We start from the raw sequence: 14,871 nt of genomic DNA on the forward strand, positions 1-14,871 counted from the left end.
GAGCTCCTTTTCCTATCTTTACCAATTCTAGGAAATCTTGTAATAATTAGTTGAGAAGGATCTCTTAGCATGTCTCTCTTGGGCTGTTTTGAGCTTTACCTCAAGTTGCTCATTGTTGAAAAACTACGTAAATTGAGCTGTGATGCTTCATAGGAAAGGAAGAGAGCCCCACTGTCATGATCTAATTTCCATCTTAGAAGTTGGAAAAAGATAATCTGTCAAACCCAAGGCAAGTAGAAAACGGGGAATAATAAAGACAAGAGCAGAAACTAATGAAATAGAAAAAAATAGAGGAAATTAATAAAGCAAAAAGTCGGTTTTCTGAAAGAAATTAATGAAATTGATGAACCCCTAACAAGATTGACCAGGAAGGTAGTAAATACAAATAACCAATATCAGGAATGGAAGAGAGAATGTCACTCCAGATCATGCTGAAACCAGAAGGACAGTAAGAGAATAGGTTGTGAATAACTTTATGCCAATAAATTTAACAATTTAGGTGAAATGGAAAGAATTCCTTGAAAAACACAACTTACCAAAACAGACACAAAATGAAATAGAAAATCTGAATGTTTTATATCTATCAAAGAAATTAAATTTGTTGTCGAAAACTTTCCCACAAAGAAAACTCCAGGTCCAATTGGCTTCACTGTGAATCTTGTCAAGCATTTAGTAAGAAATAAGTCCAATCCTGTACACACTTTTGGAGAAAATAGAGAAAGAGGGAACACTTACCAATCCAGTTTTTAAGACCAACATAACCCTGATAGCAAAACCAAACAAGAGAAGAACATTAAAGGCCAGTGTCTATCATGATCATAGATGCCAAAATTCTTAACAAAATATAAGCAAATACAGCAATATATAAGAAAGATAATACATAACGGCCAAGTATACCGGGAATGCAAAGGTGGTTTAACACAGGAAAACCAATCACTGCAGTTCACCACATTAGCAGATTAAAGGAGAAAAATCATAAGATTGTCTTAATAGATGCAGACAGAATTCAATTATGTCTGCATTTATCATTTATGATTTTTTTTAAATCTTAGTAAACTGGAGATAGGAGGAAGCTTCCTCAGCATTATTCTTAACTATGAAATATTGAATACTTTCCCGAAGACCAGCAGCAGTACAGGGGTGTCTGCTGTCAGCACCTCAATTCAACATCCTGGAGATTCTAGCAAACACAATAAGCAAGAAAAAGAAAGGTTGAAAAAGAACCGTTTTTATTCACAGCTACATATTTGGCTATGTAGAAAAGTCAAGGAATCTCCAAATAGAATAACATCAAAACCCATAAAATACTTAGGGATAAATTTAATGAAAGATGTGCAAAATCATGTTTGTAGGTTAGAAGACTCAATATTGTTAGGATACCAGTTCTCCCCAGATGTCTCTATAGATACAATGCAATCCCAATCAAAATCCCAGCAGACTTCTTTTTCTTAACAGAAGTTGACAAACTGATTCTAAAATTTATATGGAAATACTACAACAGTTTTGAAAAAGACGAACAAAATGACAAGTGACCCTACCTGATAGCAGGGTTTAATATAAAGCTACAGTTATTCAGACAGTATTGGCATAAGATAGGAGAATCCAGAAATGGACCCACATAAGTATGGTCAAATGATTTTCCATGAAGACGCCAAAGTAATTCCATGGAGAAAGGAAAGCCTTTTCAACAAATGGTGCTGGAACAAAGGGATCTTCATGTAGAAGAAAAGAAGATCCTCACCTCCTACCTCACATTTTTCCCAAAAATTAATTTGAGCTGGAGCAGAGAGACTTAATGGAAAAGCTAAATGATAACATTTTTTAAGAAGAAAATTTCCTTGAGACTGGTAGTAGGTTTCTTAGGACACTAAAAGCTTTCTAGAACACAAAAGCATGACAGTTTTGATACTTACTGGGAGTTCATTATACTATTCTGTTTACTTTTTATATGTTTGGGATTTTCCACAACAAAAGGTTGAAAAAAATAGATATAGCCCAGACCCCTTCAAAAATTAATATCTCTGTGGAACAGAAACATATCAGGTGGGTAAGACTTGACCTAGCAGACATGAAGACTAATTTTAAAGTGTAGCATTGGCATAGAGAATGACCCCAGGAACACAATGGAGAACTAAGAAACGTAGCATTACAGTTTAGGGGAGAAAGAATGAATTTATCCTGTAAGTGGTACTGTTACAGTTGATGATCCAAATATAAAAATGACAGAAAAGAGATTCCTCCTTCATACTACACAAGAACCCTTTAAATTTTAAGATTTAAATATTAAAACTAAAACTTTTAAACTTTTAGAAGAAAATACAGACAATGATCTTTGTTGCTTTCTAGTTAGAGAAGGATTTAGGCTACAAAGAGCACACGACATAAAAGATTAGTGAATTTGATCACGTTAAAATCAAAATACCAACAAAAGATATTATGATCAAAGTGAAAAGCTATAGACTACAAGAAAATTGTCCAGCACAATTTATATATCTATATACTTATATATTCAACAAAAAATTAGTTTCCAGAATTTTGAAAGAGCTCCTGTAAGAAACAAATAACCAACCCCCCATAGAAAAATAGGCAAAAAATATGAACAACAGATTCACAGAAGCCAAATGGCCAAAAACTACTTGGAAAGATTCTCCACCTATTATTAATACAGGAAATTCAGATTAAAACAATAAGCTATCATTTTACATCAGGATGCAGAGAGTAAAGGGTGGCCGTATTGACCATCAGGGTGTGAAGATACGCATCGCCCACGTGCTTCTGGAAGGCGCATAGATTCATATAGTCACTTCGGAGAGCAGTTTAGCAGGACCAGGTTGCACATCTCACTACCTGGTTATATGCCCCTTCCAGGTATAGACTTCAGATCAGTGATCTCCAAACTTGGGCCTTCACCTACTGGGTCATGAATTTCCAATAGAAATTTTCTTTCTTAATGAGATAGACTGTAACAGTATTATTAAAATGAATGTATCTCCACTGAAAAGGGTAAATTTTATCTCACAAACCTTTTGTTTTAGACACGCGGTTGACCCTTGAACAACGCAGGAGTTAACCCCGGGGCTCAGACCCACCCCCTCCCCGCAGCGGTCGAAAATCTGGGTACTGCTCTCTGCCTCAAAAACAGGAATTGACCAGTGACTCAGCCTAGGGCAGGAAGCTGGAACAATTTGGATAAAATCAGGGCTCAGACCGCAATTCTTTTGATTCCACGTGTTGTGATCTCTAATCCAATACAAATTTTTCCCCACACTTAGTTCATTTAGAGATCTGTAAGATGAAAATGCAGACACTGTATTTACTGAAAAATCCATGTGTAAGTGGACCCGTGCAGTTAGACCTGTGTTGCTCAGGAGCCAGCTGTGTGAACACGTGTAAGTGTGTGTGCACAGGGTCGCCACGTGAAAAGCATATTTATTTCTTGCTACTTCTTGCCTCTGGGGTAGAGAGGATTTAGGATAGAAAGAGCGCACAGCATAAAGGAAAGGACTACGGTCTTGGTCTGAAAAACAACCATTGCTTAAAGTTTTTTCCACAAGTGCACAAGAAAATATATATAAGAATGTTTATTTCAGCACTGTTGGTAATAGTGGAAAATTGGAATACTCAGTGTTTACCATAAAAGAATGGATAAATCAGGTGTGGTCAGTGTAACCAACAGGACACTACGTAACACAGAAAACCAATGAGCTAGAGCCACAGATATTAGTCCCAAAAACAATCTGCAGAAAGATACGTACACTACGATACCATTTATGTAGTAGACTGAAAACACACGAGACGTTTCTCTGCAGTGCGTGAATATAGATTCCTGTGTTAAAAGCAGGCCGTGTGCACAGGAATGATGAACCCCCGTTCAGAAGAGCAGTCTTCTCAGGAGGGAGGCCGGCGTGGCATCAGAAGAGGAGAAGTGAGCTTGCCATGCTTTTATATTAAAATCTAAAACTAAAGCAGGTGTCAGCATTTTATACAGCTGAGTGGGGAGCATTCTGGTGTTTGTAATAATCTCTGTCATTTTCTGTGTATTTCAAATGTTTCATAATAATAAGTATTTAAGCAACTTTAGAAATTTAGATTAAGAAATGAAATCCAGAGACGATCGAAAAACCAGTTTCACCTTCACTAAATCTAACCGTGGTTTAACTGTGTTGAGACCATGTGATTGTTGCTTAGCCTTTTCCTTTTAAGAAAAGCACTTTAAACATTTGCTTCTCAAAGCTCTTTTCTTTGCTACTAACAAATATGTTGTGGACTTTTCTTAGGTTCGGATCTGAAGCTTCTGCCTTGTACCAGCAAGGCTATCATGCCTTACTGCCTGCACTTAATGTTAGCGTGTTTTAAGGTAAGCTTCACATTGATTAGTGTAAAGGAAATTAATTTGCAAGATTGTTCTGATGACCTGGAATGACTTGAATTGAGAGCCTTAGGCACAAATGTTAGTTTGGTCCTTTGAAAACACGTTGGTGTAGTGAGGAAAGCACATGGGCAAGGAACCAACAACTATTTATTAGATATCGGCTGCACTAGGCAAAGATGAGTAGGAAATAATCCCCATCCTCGAGAGGTTTACGGGTAACAGTGGGGTGGGTACACAAATAACCTTGCCTGTGGTAGTGTCCAGTAAATATTTTACGAATTAGCCTACGAGTCAGGATATATTAGCTACAGAAGCAGGGAGCACAAGCGCTGTTGGGCTCATGGAGGGATGTGAGTCCATTAGCACAGGGACAGGGCATGAGGCTGAGCACGTGCGGAGGCCCAGCAGAGCCAGGAAAGTCTAAGGGCCGGGCTGTGGGGAGCGGAGGCCTGGGGCGGACAAGCTGAATTGTCCACGAAGCTCGCGAGCAGCGCGCAGCAGTATCGGGTCCCGCCTTCAGGGCCGTAGTCCCCAAACCTGACTCTGGATCTGAAGCACTGAGGCGGCGGAAACAATTTGAAGTGACGTCAGGCACAGCTGCCGGGTTAGAACCGGAAGCCCTTTGACGGCTTCTCACCTCACACCCCTGCGTCCTCCTCCCTGTGGCTCCCGCCGGCCTTTCTCCCCAGTCCCACGGTCTCCTCAGACCCCTCTGTCTAAGGGGGCCTCTCGCCCGCCCTCCATCCCCCCCCGGCCCCTTAAAGAAGTCCCCAAATTCTCTGTTGCCCAGACCATTCACCTTCCTCGCGCCCTCATCCCCGCGTTCAGAGCCTCGGGCCCACCCTGCGTGTCCCGCTCCCGCCAGGACGCTCCCGAGGGTGCCGGGGAGCCGGTTCTGTGGCGGGGCCCCTCGTCGCCGGCAGCCGTGACATTGGCCAGGCAGGCTTGACTTCTGCTGTCCCTTGTGACTGGTGACCGTAGTCACGCACTTCCCTGCAACAGCGTTTTGGGGGAAGTGGCATCGGGCGTGTGTGAGATCACCCCGTGACTCACCCCCTCTGTCCTGCAGCTGAGAGCCTTCACAGACAGCAGAGACGACATGGCGCTGGGGCACGTGATCGTGCTGCTTCAGCAGGAGTGGCCGCGGGGAGAGACCCTTTTCTTGAAAGCCATCAATAAGATTTGCCAGCAAGGAAACTTCCAATATGAGAACTTTTTCAATTATGTTACAAGTATCCTTTTTCTCGTTTGAGCAGAAGAAATGCTTGGTACAAAAATGAACGAACCATTTGGGGTAGAAATAATGGTTTTGGTGATTTGGGGGAAAAGGAGAAGGAATGGTGACTTAAAATGGGATTGTGGCAGCTGGTTTTGTGAAAGTCATGAACGGCTTCAGAGAGGAATCAGGAACGTGGACAGCCCTGTTGCATTTTCCACTTCAAGTGGCTTCTTAGGAAGGTACCCAGGGTGCCTGAAGTAAGAGCCTGCAGGCTCCCTGCAGGCCCACAGTGACTGCTGGGGCCGTAGACGGTGACTCTCCGTTGGCCTTCCTCTGGGAACAGGGCCCCTGGGGTCTGGGGTTACAGCAGCAGCTGGTGGCCCGCGGGGCACCCGCCAGAGAATCTCCTCCACCCAGCACTGGCTTTCGTGATGGGGAGCATTGTATTTCACACTGTTGGTTAGGGAAAGGTCTGGTGTTCATACTTCATTGCTTCTCTTAATACATTATTTTTGAGTTGCAAGGCATCTGACATCCCTGTCCAGGTGCCTAGAGCAGCATTTCTTAACCTTTGGGCCTGGGGGAGGGGGGCGGTGTGTATAGCACCTCTACCACCTCTTTCTTGTTAAGAAAACACAAGATGCTGCTCTTGGGACCCTATAGGCTCTGCTCAGTCAGCTACCTGAGAAACACGTTCTCTTTGTGAGGGCGTTGGGCTGGCATAGGAACCGCTGGGTCTGGACTCAGGCAGCGCTGGGTTGTTGGTGCGGTCGCCGTGGGCAGGTCACTCGGTGGCTGCGAGCCTGTCTCCTCCAGGAGAGCAGGGCTCCATGCTTTCTCACATGGTTCCCTGAATCTGGCCTCAGATATCGACATGCTGGAGGAGTTCGCCTACCTGAGAACTCAGGAAGGTGGGAAGATCCATCTGGAACTACTGCCCAATCAAGGAATGCTGATCAAGTAAGGGCACCGTCTCCTGCTGTCCGTGCTGAGTGCCCGCCTTCGTGTGCTTGTAGGAAACATTTGTCCGTGTCTGTGGCTTTCAAACAGTCATTAGAAAGGAATCCAAACCTGGGCTCTGTTTGGGAGAGTAGATTTGATTCCGGGAATCCTTTTGAAAGACTTGGCATTTCCTTAACTACATTTCTGCTAAAACATTGTTTAAATTGGGGTAGTTCCGTCACTTTTGATACTTACTTCACTAGACGGAAGTCTTATTCATGGTATCTTTTCCGTTCCAAAGCTTACAGACTGAGCCTATCATTTCTGATTAGAAGTAGGGTGCTTTTAATTAAGAAAAGCCATGCTTAACTAAAGTCGAGCTGGACTGGGAAAAACTGCAGACCTAACTTCCACACTGTACTTGGACCTCAGTTGAGCACCTGCTCGCTCAGCAGCGTGGGGCCTGGTCTTGGCACCCCCACTCCCGGGTGAAGTCAGTGACCATTTATGATTTTTAAATGCCCTTGCTTCTGCCCTGCAGTCCTCCCTGCACTTTGGACAGCACATCCTCCGTGCTGCAGACGCCTCGCGTAGTGTGATGTCCATACCTCCTCCACTGCGTCCTGCACGTTCAGCGTGTGTGGGTCAGGATCAGAGTCACTGCAGGAGACCGAACCCCGAGTGAGAAGAAAGTGTTGCTGAGGCTGCCACATGCTCCTTTTTCCCTCACTTGTGAAAGGGACGAGTTTTCAGTGCAAAGCCAAAAGCCGCATCTCGTGCTGTCTTTGGGGAGTGTTGTCGAGAGGGAAGTAAGAGGTGTCCCTCTGGACTCCCGTAGCCTCGGGGCTGGGGCATCCGGGCAGCATGGTGTCCTGTCAGGAATGGGAAGGTGGGGTGCTCGTCCTTCACCTTGCAAACGTTACTAAAGAGTCTGAGCATTTGGCGTGAAAGCGCAAGACCTTTATACGTTAGCTGGCTCAGGCGAGGAGACCAGACACGCTCATCTTCCCACTCTGGTAGCTCCCCTAGAACGTGGGGAAAGTAATTGCGTGATTCAGAATATTCTTCACCACGCTTCAGAGCAAAGATGGCTTTTGACACGGAAGCCTAGGTAACCCCTTTTACGTTGTAATTTCCAGGTTTTGAGGCTGGACACACAAACATACCTTTAATAGCTTTTTCTTTAATTCTCATTAATGCTCACCATACAGATTGTCATAATATGGAGACAACCTCAGTAGAATCAACTCCGTTTACTTAGATTAAACCTGAGTTTAATAATCCTCACACTAGGTAATGCTTAGCTGCGAATGTGAGAGAAGAGGCTGTCAGAAAATCAGTGGTTGAGTCTCAGACTTCATTCTACTGAACCTGTCTTCTCCAGCCAGTTTTACTGAGCTGCACAGTGACACGGGAACATGCAGACAAGCCCTCGGACGAGGAGTGAAGGCGAGGGCTGTTGGACACGCAGACGGTGTCCTTAGTTAAAGAGACCCTTAATTTCTTCTGACTCCCTGTAGAAGACCATGAGGTCTCTTAGGGAACCTGCTGCTCCATCAGTTTGGAAGCAGGACTAGGGGCTGTTGCTTAGTGAGCGGACAGTGTGAGTCTCAGGGTTCACTTGAAAGCTGCCTTCCAAATTTCTGATGAGAAGCTACCGCGGAGAAGCGGGCCGCCTGAGACAGTTGAGGTATGGGCCGGATCTCGAGTAAAACTGTCACATTCCTTTTCCCTTCGGGTCGCAAACAAATTGTCTGTAGCCATTGTGGACCTTTTGGGGGGCCCTCCAGCCGAGCACAGAGGTGCAGGGAGCAGTGTCCAGCCTTCCCTCGGGTGAGGCTGTGAGTCCATCCTGGTTGTGGCGTCTGGGCTGCAGCAGGTACGGTACCAGCGCCGAGGGCACAGGGCCTGACCGGCAGGAGGGACGAGCTCTGATTCTTACCTACACGTGCTGCTCTCATGTATTTTGAAGTAGAGAAATGCTTCTGTGCTGATGCTTGCAGTACCCTGGGTGACACAGAACCCATGTCCTGTGTGTGCCCCGAACTGGGTGCGTGATGACGTTCTCAGAGGTGATCACCCGGCTAATGTACTCATTTCTGTATTTACAGAATCCCACAAAGCCATGGCCCAGACTCTTTGTTTTCCCCCATCTGTTCCTTTTCTCAATACTTTCTGAAATTTAAACTCAACCTTTCTTTATCCAAAACGTTGCCAGCCCCTCCAGTCCTCTCGAAAGGGCCTCTTCGGTCTGGGGCTTCAGTCCCAGCAAAGATGATTCTAAAAAGTCACGGGTGTCTTTCTGGGATCGGCATGGCCGTGGCAAGCGTGGAGAGCAAAGGCGCTGGATTTGAGACTCTCTCCACGGCCGTTCCATGGCATCTCCCCGTCCTCTCCCCTGGCGCTTGCTTTTCATGCCAGATCTCAGCAGGCTGAGCCGGGGACCGGCAGCCGAGAGGCCTGTGGACCCACGTGGGCCACAGCCGTGCAGCGGGGGGGCTGGTAGCCTCCCGAAACAGCTGCTCGAGGCCCGAGGCTGGCGGTTCTGCGCAGCCTGCCCCCCGTCTCATGCATTTTCTCTGGAGTGTTGTTTTTAAGTGCAGGCTGAGTCGGTGTGGGTGTTTGAATGCCGCTGTTTGCTGTTTTTTAAAGGCCTTCTAGCCCTCCCATGGGGTTACTGCAGCAGGAATTCTTACCTGTGCTTCAGCCCAGCATACAGACTGCTGACAGGTACCAAGTGGACACACCTGCTCATAGTGTACTGTTTGTCGACATGTTTTACTGCCCATGGTTTTCAGCTCTTTGTTCCTCAGTGCTCTTTTTCATGCTTTCTTTAATTTTATAATTTGTTCTGCATTCCTTGGCAAACCATCTGGTTGTAATATTGTAACATTTCTTATTTTTTTCCATAAGTTGCCAGTGTTTTTGTGTTCAATTTAAAAATCATTATGGATCTGGAAATAAGTGAACGTTATATAAAACTGTGTAAGACTAAGTGCACATTAGATTAGGCACTAAATTATGATTCTCTTTTGGTAAAACATAAGGCATTCAGTCCTAAATATTTAAGGATGCCGAAACTTATTCTAAGTAAATTTTTATTCTCAAATTTTCGTACTAGTGACCAGTGTTGAGGTCTTGGTCTAAATGGGCATAAGCACAGTATCTTCCTGCCACTGGTACTGTTTTTTCTGACCTTACCTTTCCAGATTGAAAATATTCGGTAGGCTAGAATGCTCCATTTACTAGTTGACTTATCCTGGTCTTAAACCACAAAAGCTAATTTGTCCTCTTCTTCATCCAAACTTGCCAGAGGAATAAAGACTCTGATAGAAATACAGTTGAGTTGTACCGCTCTTCATATATGGAAACAACACCTTTGGCCCGTGACCAGCAGGACACAGCATTTTATTACGTTTTGACTAGTATTAAGGGGAGCGTGTGCTTGGAGCCATCCATGCCCTTTAGCTCAGTGTCTGTCTGCAAATTCCAGTGTCTTTCAGTGGGTCAGAGGGAGGGCTCCCATTTGGGGTTGCAGTCTGGGTCCCCCGAGAGCAGTGTCTCAGGGCGGCATAAAGGGGCTGCATGAGCTCCCAGCGGGGCTCACTGACACTGGGTACTTACTGCTGAGTCACCAGCCGGACCTGATTAGAGGTGTCCACGGAGACCTGGCTGTGCTCTCTCACCGTGTGGTTCTGTAAACTGTCCACGGGCGTTGTAGGGCGTCCTGTAATATCTTGCCCTTCTAACAAAGCCTGTTTGGGTTTTCTTTTTCCTTCTGTTACATTGCAACTTTCTGACTTCCGTGTACTTACTTTGTATAATTCAAGTTTTAAAAACAGAAACATTTTAGAGTGCTTTCAACAGTTTAATCCTGGCCAGTACCTAAAAATCTGATTTCAAATCCCCGTGACTGTGTCTTAGGGAAGTTAGGCAGTAGGGAGTGGAGGGTGAAGGTGACTTCTGTTTGTCTAAATCTACCAGATTACTAACTGGTAGTTAAAACGCCTTTCCTTTTGATTGAACCCATTGAAGTTTGCTAGGTTTTTCTTTTGCTTCCTTCATTTTGGTGTTTGGAGTTTCCTGGGGTTTCCTCTGTAATTTCCTTCTCTGAAGCCCACCCTCCAGGGCGTCGTGAAGGACCCACCTGTGCTCCCGCCGGCCCGGCCCAGCATGCAGGGCTCCCGGGCCCCAGCAGGCCCTCAGGAAGCTTTGCATCAGCGACTCTGCTGCTCTCTCCCCGCCGGTGCCGGACTCTTGTCTTGGGGCCCCAGCTCCTCCTGCTTCTTCGCAAACAGACCTGGAGGAGCTGTCCCCGTCCTGGCATCACAGGGAGAGAGACACGCCCATGGCCTGGTGCTGTGCAGCAGCCGAGCCTTCCTGAGCCTGTCACGGGGCACCGGCCGGGGGCCGCGGCCATGGCCACGCTCGCCCAGGCGTCCTCCTCCCCCCTGCTGCCTTTGCGCTCAGCTGGCCTGGCTGGACCCGAACTGTGTGGCCAGCGTGGTCTGGAGTCCGTCAGCCCCAAGTAACTGAACTGTGCACGAGTCACAGAGGGAAGCACAGCGTCAGGGCTGCAGAAGTTAGAAGCCAAGCAGGCAGCATCTCGCCAAACATGCGATGTTTAGAGTAGCCTTTTCCTGAGTGGGGACGACGACTCTCCGGCTTTAAGTCTTTCCGAAGAGGAACGGGCAGTGGAGGCTGTTTGGTTGGGGCTTTTTTCTTTTTTAAACTTTTCGCTAGACTTGAGGCAGCCTGTTCTCCTGCCCCAGAGTCACTGACCCCTGCTGCCGTGCTAACTGTGGCGTCTGTTTGTTTCCCTGTCACCGCCCCAGGCACCACACGGTCACCCGGGGCATCACCAAGGGCGTGAAGGAGGACTTCCGCCTGGCCATGGAGCGCCAGGTGTCCCGCTGCGGGGAGAACTTGATGCTGGTGCTGCACAGGTTCTGCGTCAACGAGAAGATCTTGCTGCTCCAGACTCTGGCCTGACCGGCCGTCCCGCCACAGGCAGCCCACAGCCGCGGGGCTCTGGGGGAGACGGAAAGCGCGGAGGAGCGTCGCCGCCATCGCTCTTCAGAAGAAGACCTTCGGTGTTTTAACTCATTGGTCGCTTACAAGTAGTTCCCCACAGTCCAAGAAGCTATTTCTATTTTTGTCATATTTTGTAATTTTTGTAAAACAAAAGAACCTGTTTTGTAAATAAAATCATCCTAAATTTGTGGGGGTTCTTTTAATTTTATTTTTAATTCTTAGAGTTTCGGAACAAGAGTGTACTGTACTTAAAAAGGCATTTCCTTCCATGTTCTCGAGATTTTCTTTTCCATGGTCAGGTTTTGGTGAATATCACGTATCAACATAACGCTAGACCTTTTCCTTCGGGAAGTTTTAACACCAAACTCCTTTGTGCCAGGATGAACTTGAGTGAACTTCCACTGAAGGCGCCGTGGGGGGCCAGGGGTGGGGGCCTGCCCAGTGGCCCGTGGAGGGCGCCTCCCCTCCCCGTCAGTTGCTGTCACCTGGGTGCCCTGAGCCAGACAGCCGAGCCTCCAGCCTGGTTCTGCCCAGCCCTTTACTTGCCACGTACCAGGGACAGATTCATGTCCCTCAAGCTTGTCATGGGAAATGCAGGCACTGGCCCTTCCCTCCCAGCTGGCTGCAAAGACAGTGACGTGACACACTTGGGATGGGGCCTCGCACTTCTAAGTACAACAGTGGGGTCAGGGGTCAGGTTCATTTCTTTTGCTGTTCCTGAAATATATCAGGTAAGCATCACATTTACAGTTGTTTCTGGGGGGATATAAGAATGAAAGAGCTAAGAAGTTGTTCAGTTACTGTTACTGAACCAGGCCCATTGGCCCAACGTGCAGCAAGCCAAGTGCTGAGAGGCCAAGGTTTGCAGCTGAGAAAGACTTTACTCCTAAGGCAGCCAAGCGAAGAGACAGGAGAACGAGTCTCAGGTCTGCCTGCCCGAAGGCAAGGGGCTCGGGGTACGTACGTGTGTTGTGAGCAGGTGGTCTCGGGAGTGGGGACAGATGAGGTGACGGGTGTTCTGTGTGGGGGCATCTGGGCTCGTGCGTCTGCACGTTCACAGTGGGGGCACCGAGCGCCATCTGACGGTGGAGACTTCTGGCGGCAGAGGCCGTTCACGGGAGCCCCCAAGGCCCAGTTTCAGGAGCAGTGGTCCCAACCGGTCCTAGCCAGCTCGCATTGGGCAGGAGCTGATTACAAGTTCCTGAGCTACAGGAGGCTGGGAGGTGTGCATTTAAAGAGGAAGAAAAGAAAAATAACCAAAGTGAGCTTGCTCAGTGAAAGCAGGCCACAGGGGTTTTTAAGCTGTTCCCTTTGTTGCTGTTCTGTGAGAGAACCTCGGGAACTTGCGTTAGTCACCAGTCTCTGTCAACCCTGTGGGGCATGGTTTCATTACTGTGCACAAAAATTTTAGAAATCTTTTCTATATAAGACCCTTTTATAGATTTATTAAAATCAATGGGAAACTGCAACAAGAGAAGCCACCATAATGAGAAGCACGTGCACCACAATGAAGAATAGCCCCTGCTAGCCACAACCGAAGAAAGCCGCACCCAGCAACGGAGACCCAATGCAGCAAAAAAAAAAAAAAAATTATTATTAAAAAAAAATCAATAGGAAAGAAAAGAATATGGTGAGGGAGAAGGACTTTGAGCTCACCTCCTCTCATGAGCACACCGAAATCACAACTGCTGAACAACCATCAAAATAAAAGACTGGAACCTTCCAAAAACAGATGTTCTACATCCAAAGACATGACGAAACCACAACGAGACAGTAGGGGGGTGCCCTTGCAATGTAATCCAATCCCATACCACCCAGGTGGGCGAACCACAAGCTGGACAGTAATTATATTGCAGAAGTCCTCCCACAGGGGACTTGCCTGGTGGCACAGTGGTTAGGACACCTTGCTCCCAATGCAGGGGGCCCAGGTTGGATCCCTGGTCAGGGAACCAGATCCCACATGCATGCCACAACTAAGGGTTCATGTACTGCAACTAAGGAGCCCGCAAGCCACAGCTAAGACCCAATGCAACCAAATAAGTAAATATTAAAAAAAAAAGTTCTCCCACAGGAGTGAGAGCTCTGAGTCCCACATCAAGCTCCCCAGCCTGGGTGTCCAGCATTGGGAGGGGGAGCCCCCAGAGCATTTGGCTTCGAAGACCAGTTGGGCTTGACTGTAGGAGCTCCACGGGACTGGGGGAAACAAAGACTCCGCTCTTGGCACACACAAGGTCCTGCGTGCACCAGAACTCGGGGCAAAAGCAGTGACTTCACAGGAGCCTGGGCCAGACCTACCTGCTGGTCCTGGAGGTTCTCCTGGGGGGGGTGGGAGGGGGCGCCTGTGGCTCTCTCTGTGGTCATGAAAACTGGTGACGAACATATCAGGGAGTGTTCACCTGTGTGAACTCGCTGGAGGCAGACATTTTGCTTGGCTCATTAGCACCAAGACGTGGCCCTACCCAACAGCCTATGGCTCCAGTGCTGAGATGCCTCAGGCCAAACCAACAGGGAGGGTAAACGGCCCCACCCATCAACAGGCTGCCTAAGGATTTCCTGAGCCCACAGCTACCTCTAGACATGGCCCTGCCCACTAGAGGGCCAAGACCAAGCTCCACCCACCAGTGGGCAGGCACCGGCCCTTCCCGCCAGGAAGGCTGCACGAGCTGCTAGACCAGCCTCATCCGCCAGGGGGCAGATACCAGAAGCAAGAAAACTATGATCGCAGAGTCTGCAGAACTGAGTCCACAAACGCAGATCAGAACCTACTCTGGGACCACCTGGTCCCTGGCCCTTGGGTGATGAGAGGGGAGTGTACTGCTGGGACACATAGGACATCTCCTACAGAGGGCCACCTCACCAAGGTCAAGAAACGTAACTAACCTACCACATAAATAAAAATGCAAACAGAAATGTAAACAAAATGAGACAGCAAAGGAATACATTCCAGATGAAGGAACAACATAAAACACCAGAAGAACAACTAAGTAACATGGAGATAGGCAATCTACCTGAGAAAGGGTTCAGGGTAATGGTCCTAAAGATGATGCAATAACACAGGAAAAGAATGGATGTAGAGAGTGAGAAGTTACAAGAAGCCTTTAACAAAGAGAAGATATAAAGAACAGGCAAACAGTTGAAGAATACAATAACTGAAATGAAAAAGACACTAGAAGGAATCCATAGAATAAATGAGGCAGAAGAACGGATCAGTGAGCTGGAAAACAGAGTAGTGGAAATCACTGCTGCAGAACAAAACAAAGAGAAAAGAATGAAAAGAAACAAGGATAGTTTAAGAGGCTTCTGG

At 47.1% G+C, this 14,871-nt stretch overlaps 1 protein-coding gene across 6 annotated transcripts in view; it reads left to right on the forward strand.

Annotated features, from left to right (window-relative positions):
* The window catches only part of INTS10 (integrator complex subunit 10), a 38,161-nt gene extending 26,406 nt beyond the window's left edge, over window positions 1-11,755 (forward strand). For 3 of the 6 annotated variants that reach the window (XM_082608423.1, XM_082608424.1, XM_082608428.1), the window contains 5 exons: window positions 4,278-4,357; window positions 5,442-5,604; window positions 6,458-6,551; window positions 9,186-9,263; window positions 11,369-11,755. In XM_082608423.1, coding sequence (XP_082464549.1) covers window positions 4,278-4,357; window positions 5,442-5,604; window positions 6,458-6,551; window positions 9,186-9,263; window positions 11,369-11,525 — 572 coding nt within the window. In that variant the 3' untranslated portion in view covers window positions 11,526-11,755. The remainder of the gene's footprint in view (window positions 1-4,277; window positions 4,358-5,441; window positions 5,605-6,457; window positions 6,552-9,185; window positions 9,264-11,368) is intronic. The other 3 variants (XM_082608425.1, XM_082608426.1, XM_082608427.1) reach the window with 2 other exon arrangements.
* Window positions 11,756-14,871: the final 3,116 nt, after the last annotated feature.

This window comes from Mesoplodon mirus (assembly GCF_964341445.2).
Source record: "Mesoplodon mirus genome assembly, chromosome: 20".
Taxonomy (NCBI): domain Eukaryota; kingdom Metazoa; phylum Chordata; class Mammalia; order Artiodactyla; family Ziphiidae; genus Mesoplodon; species Mesoplodon mirus.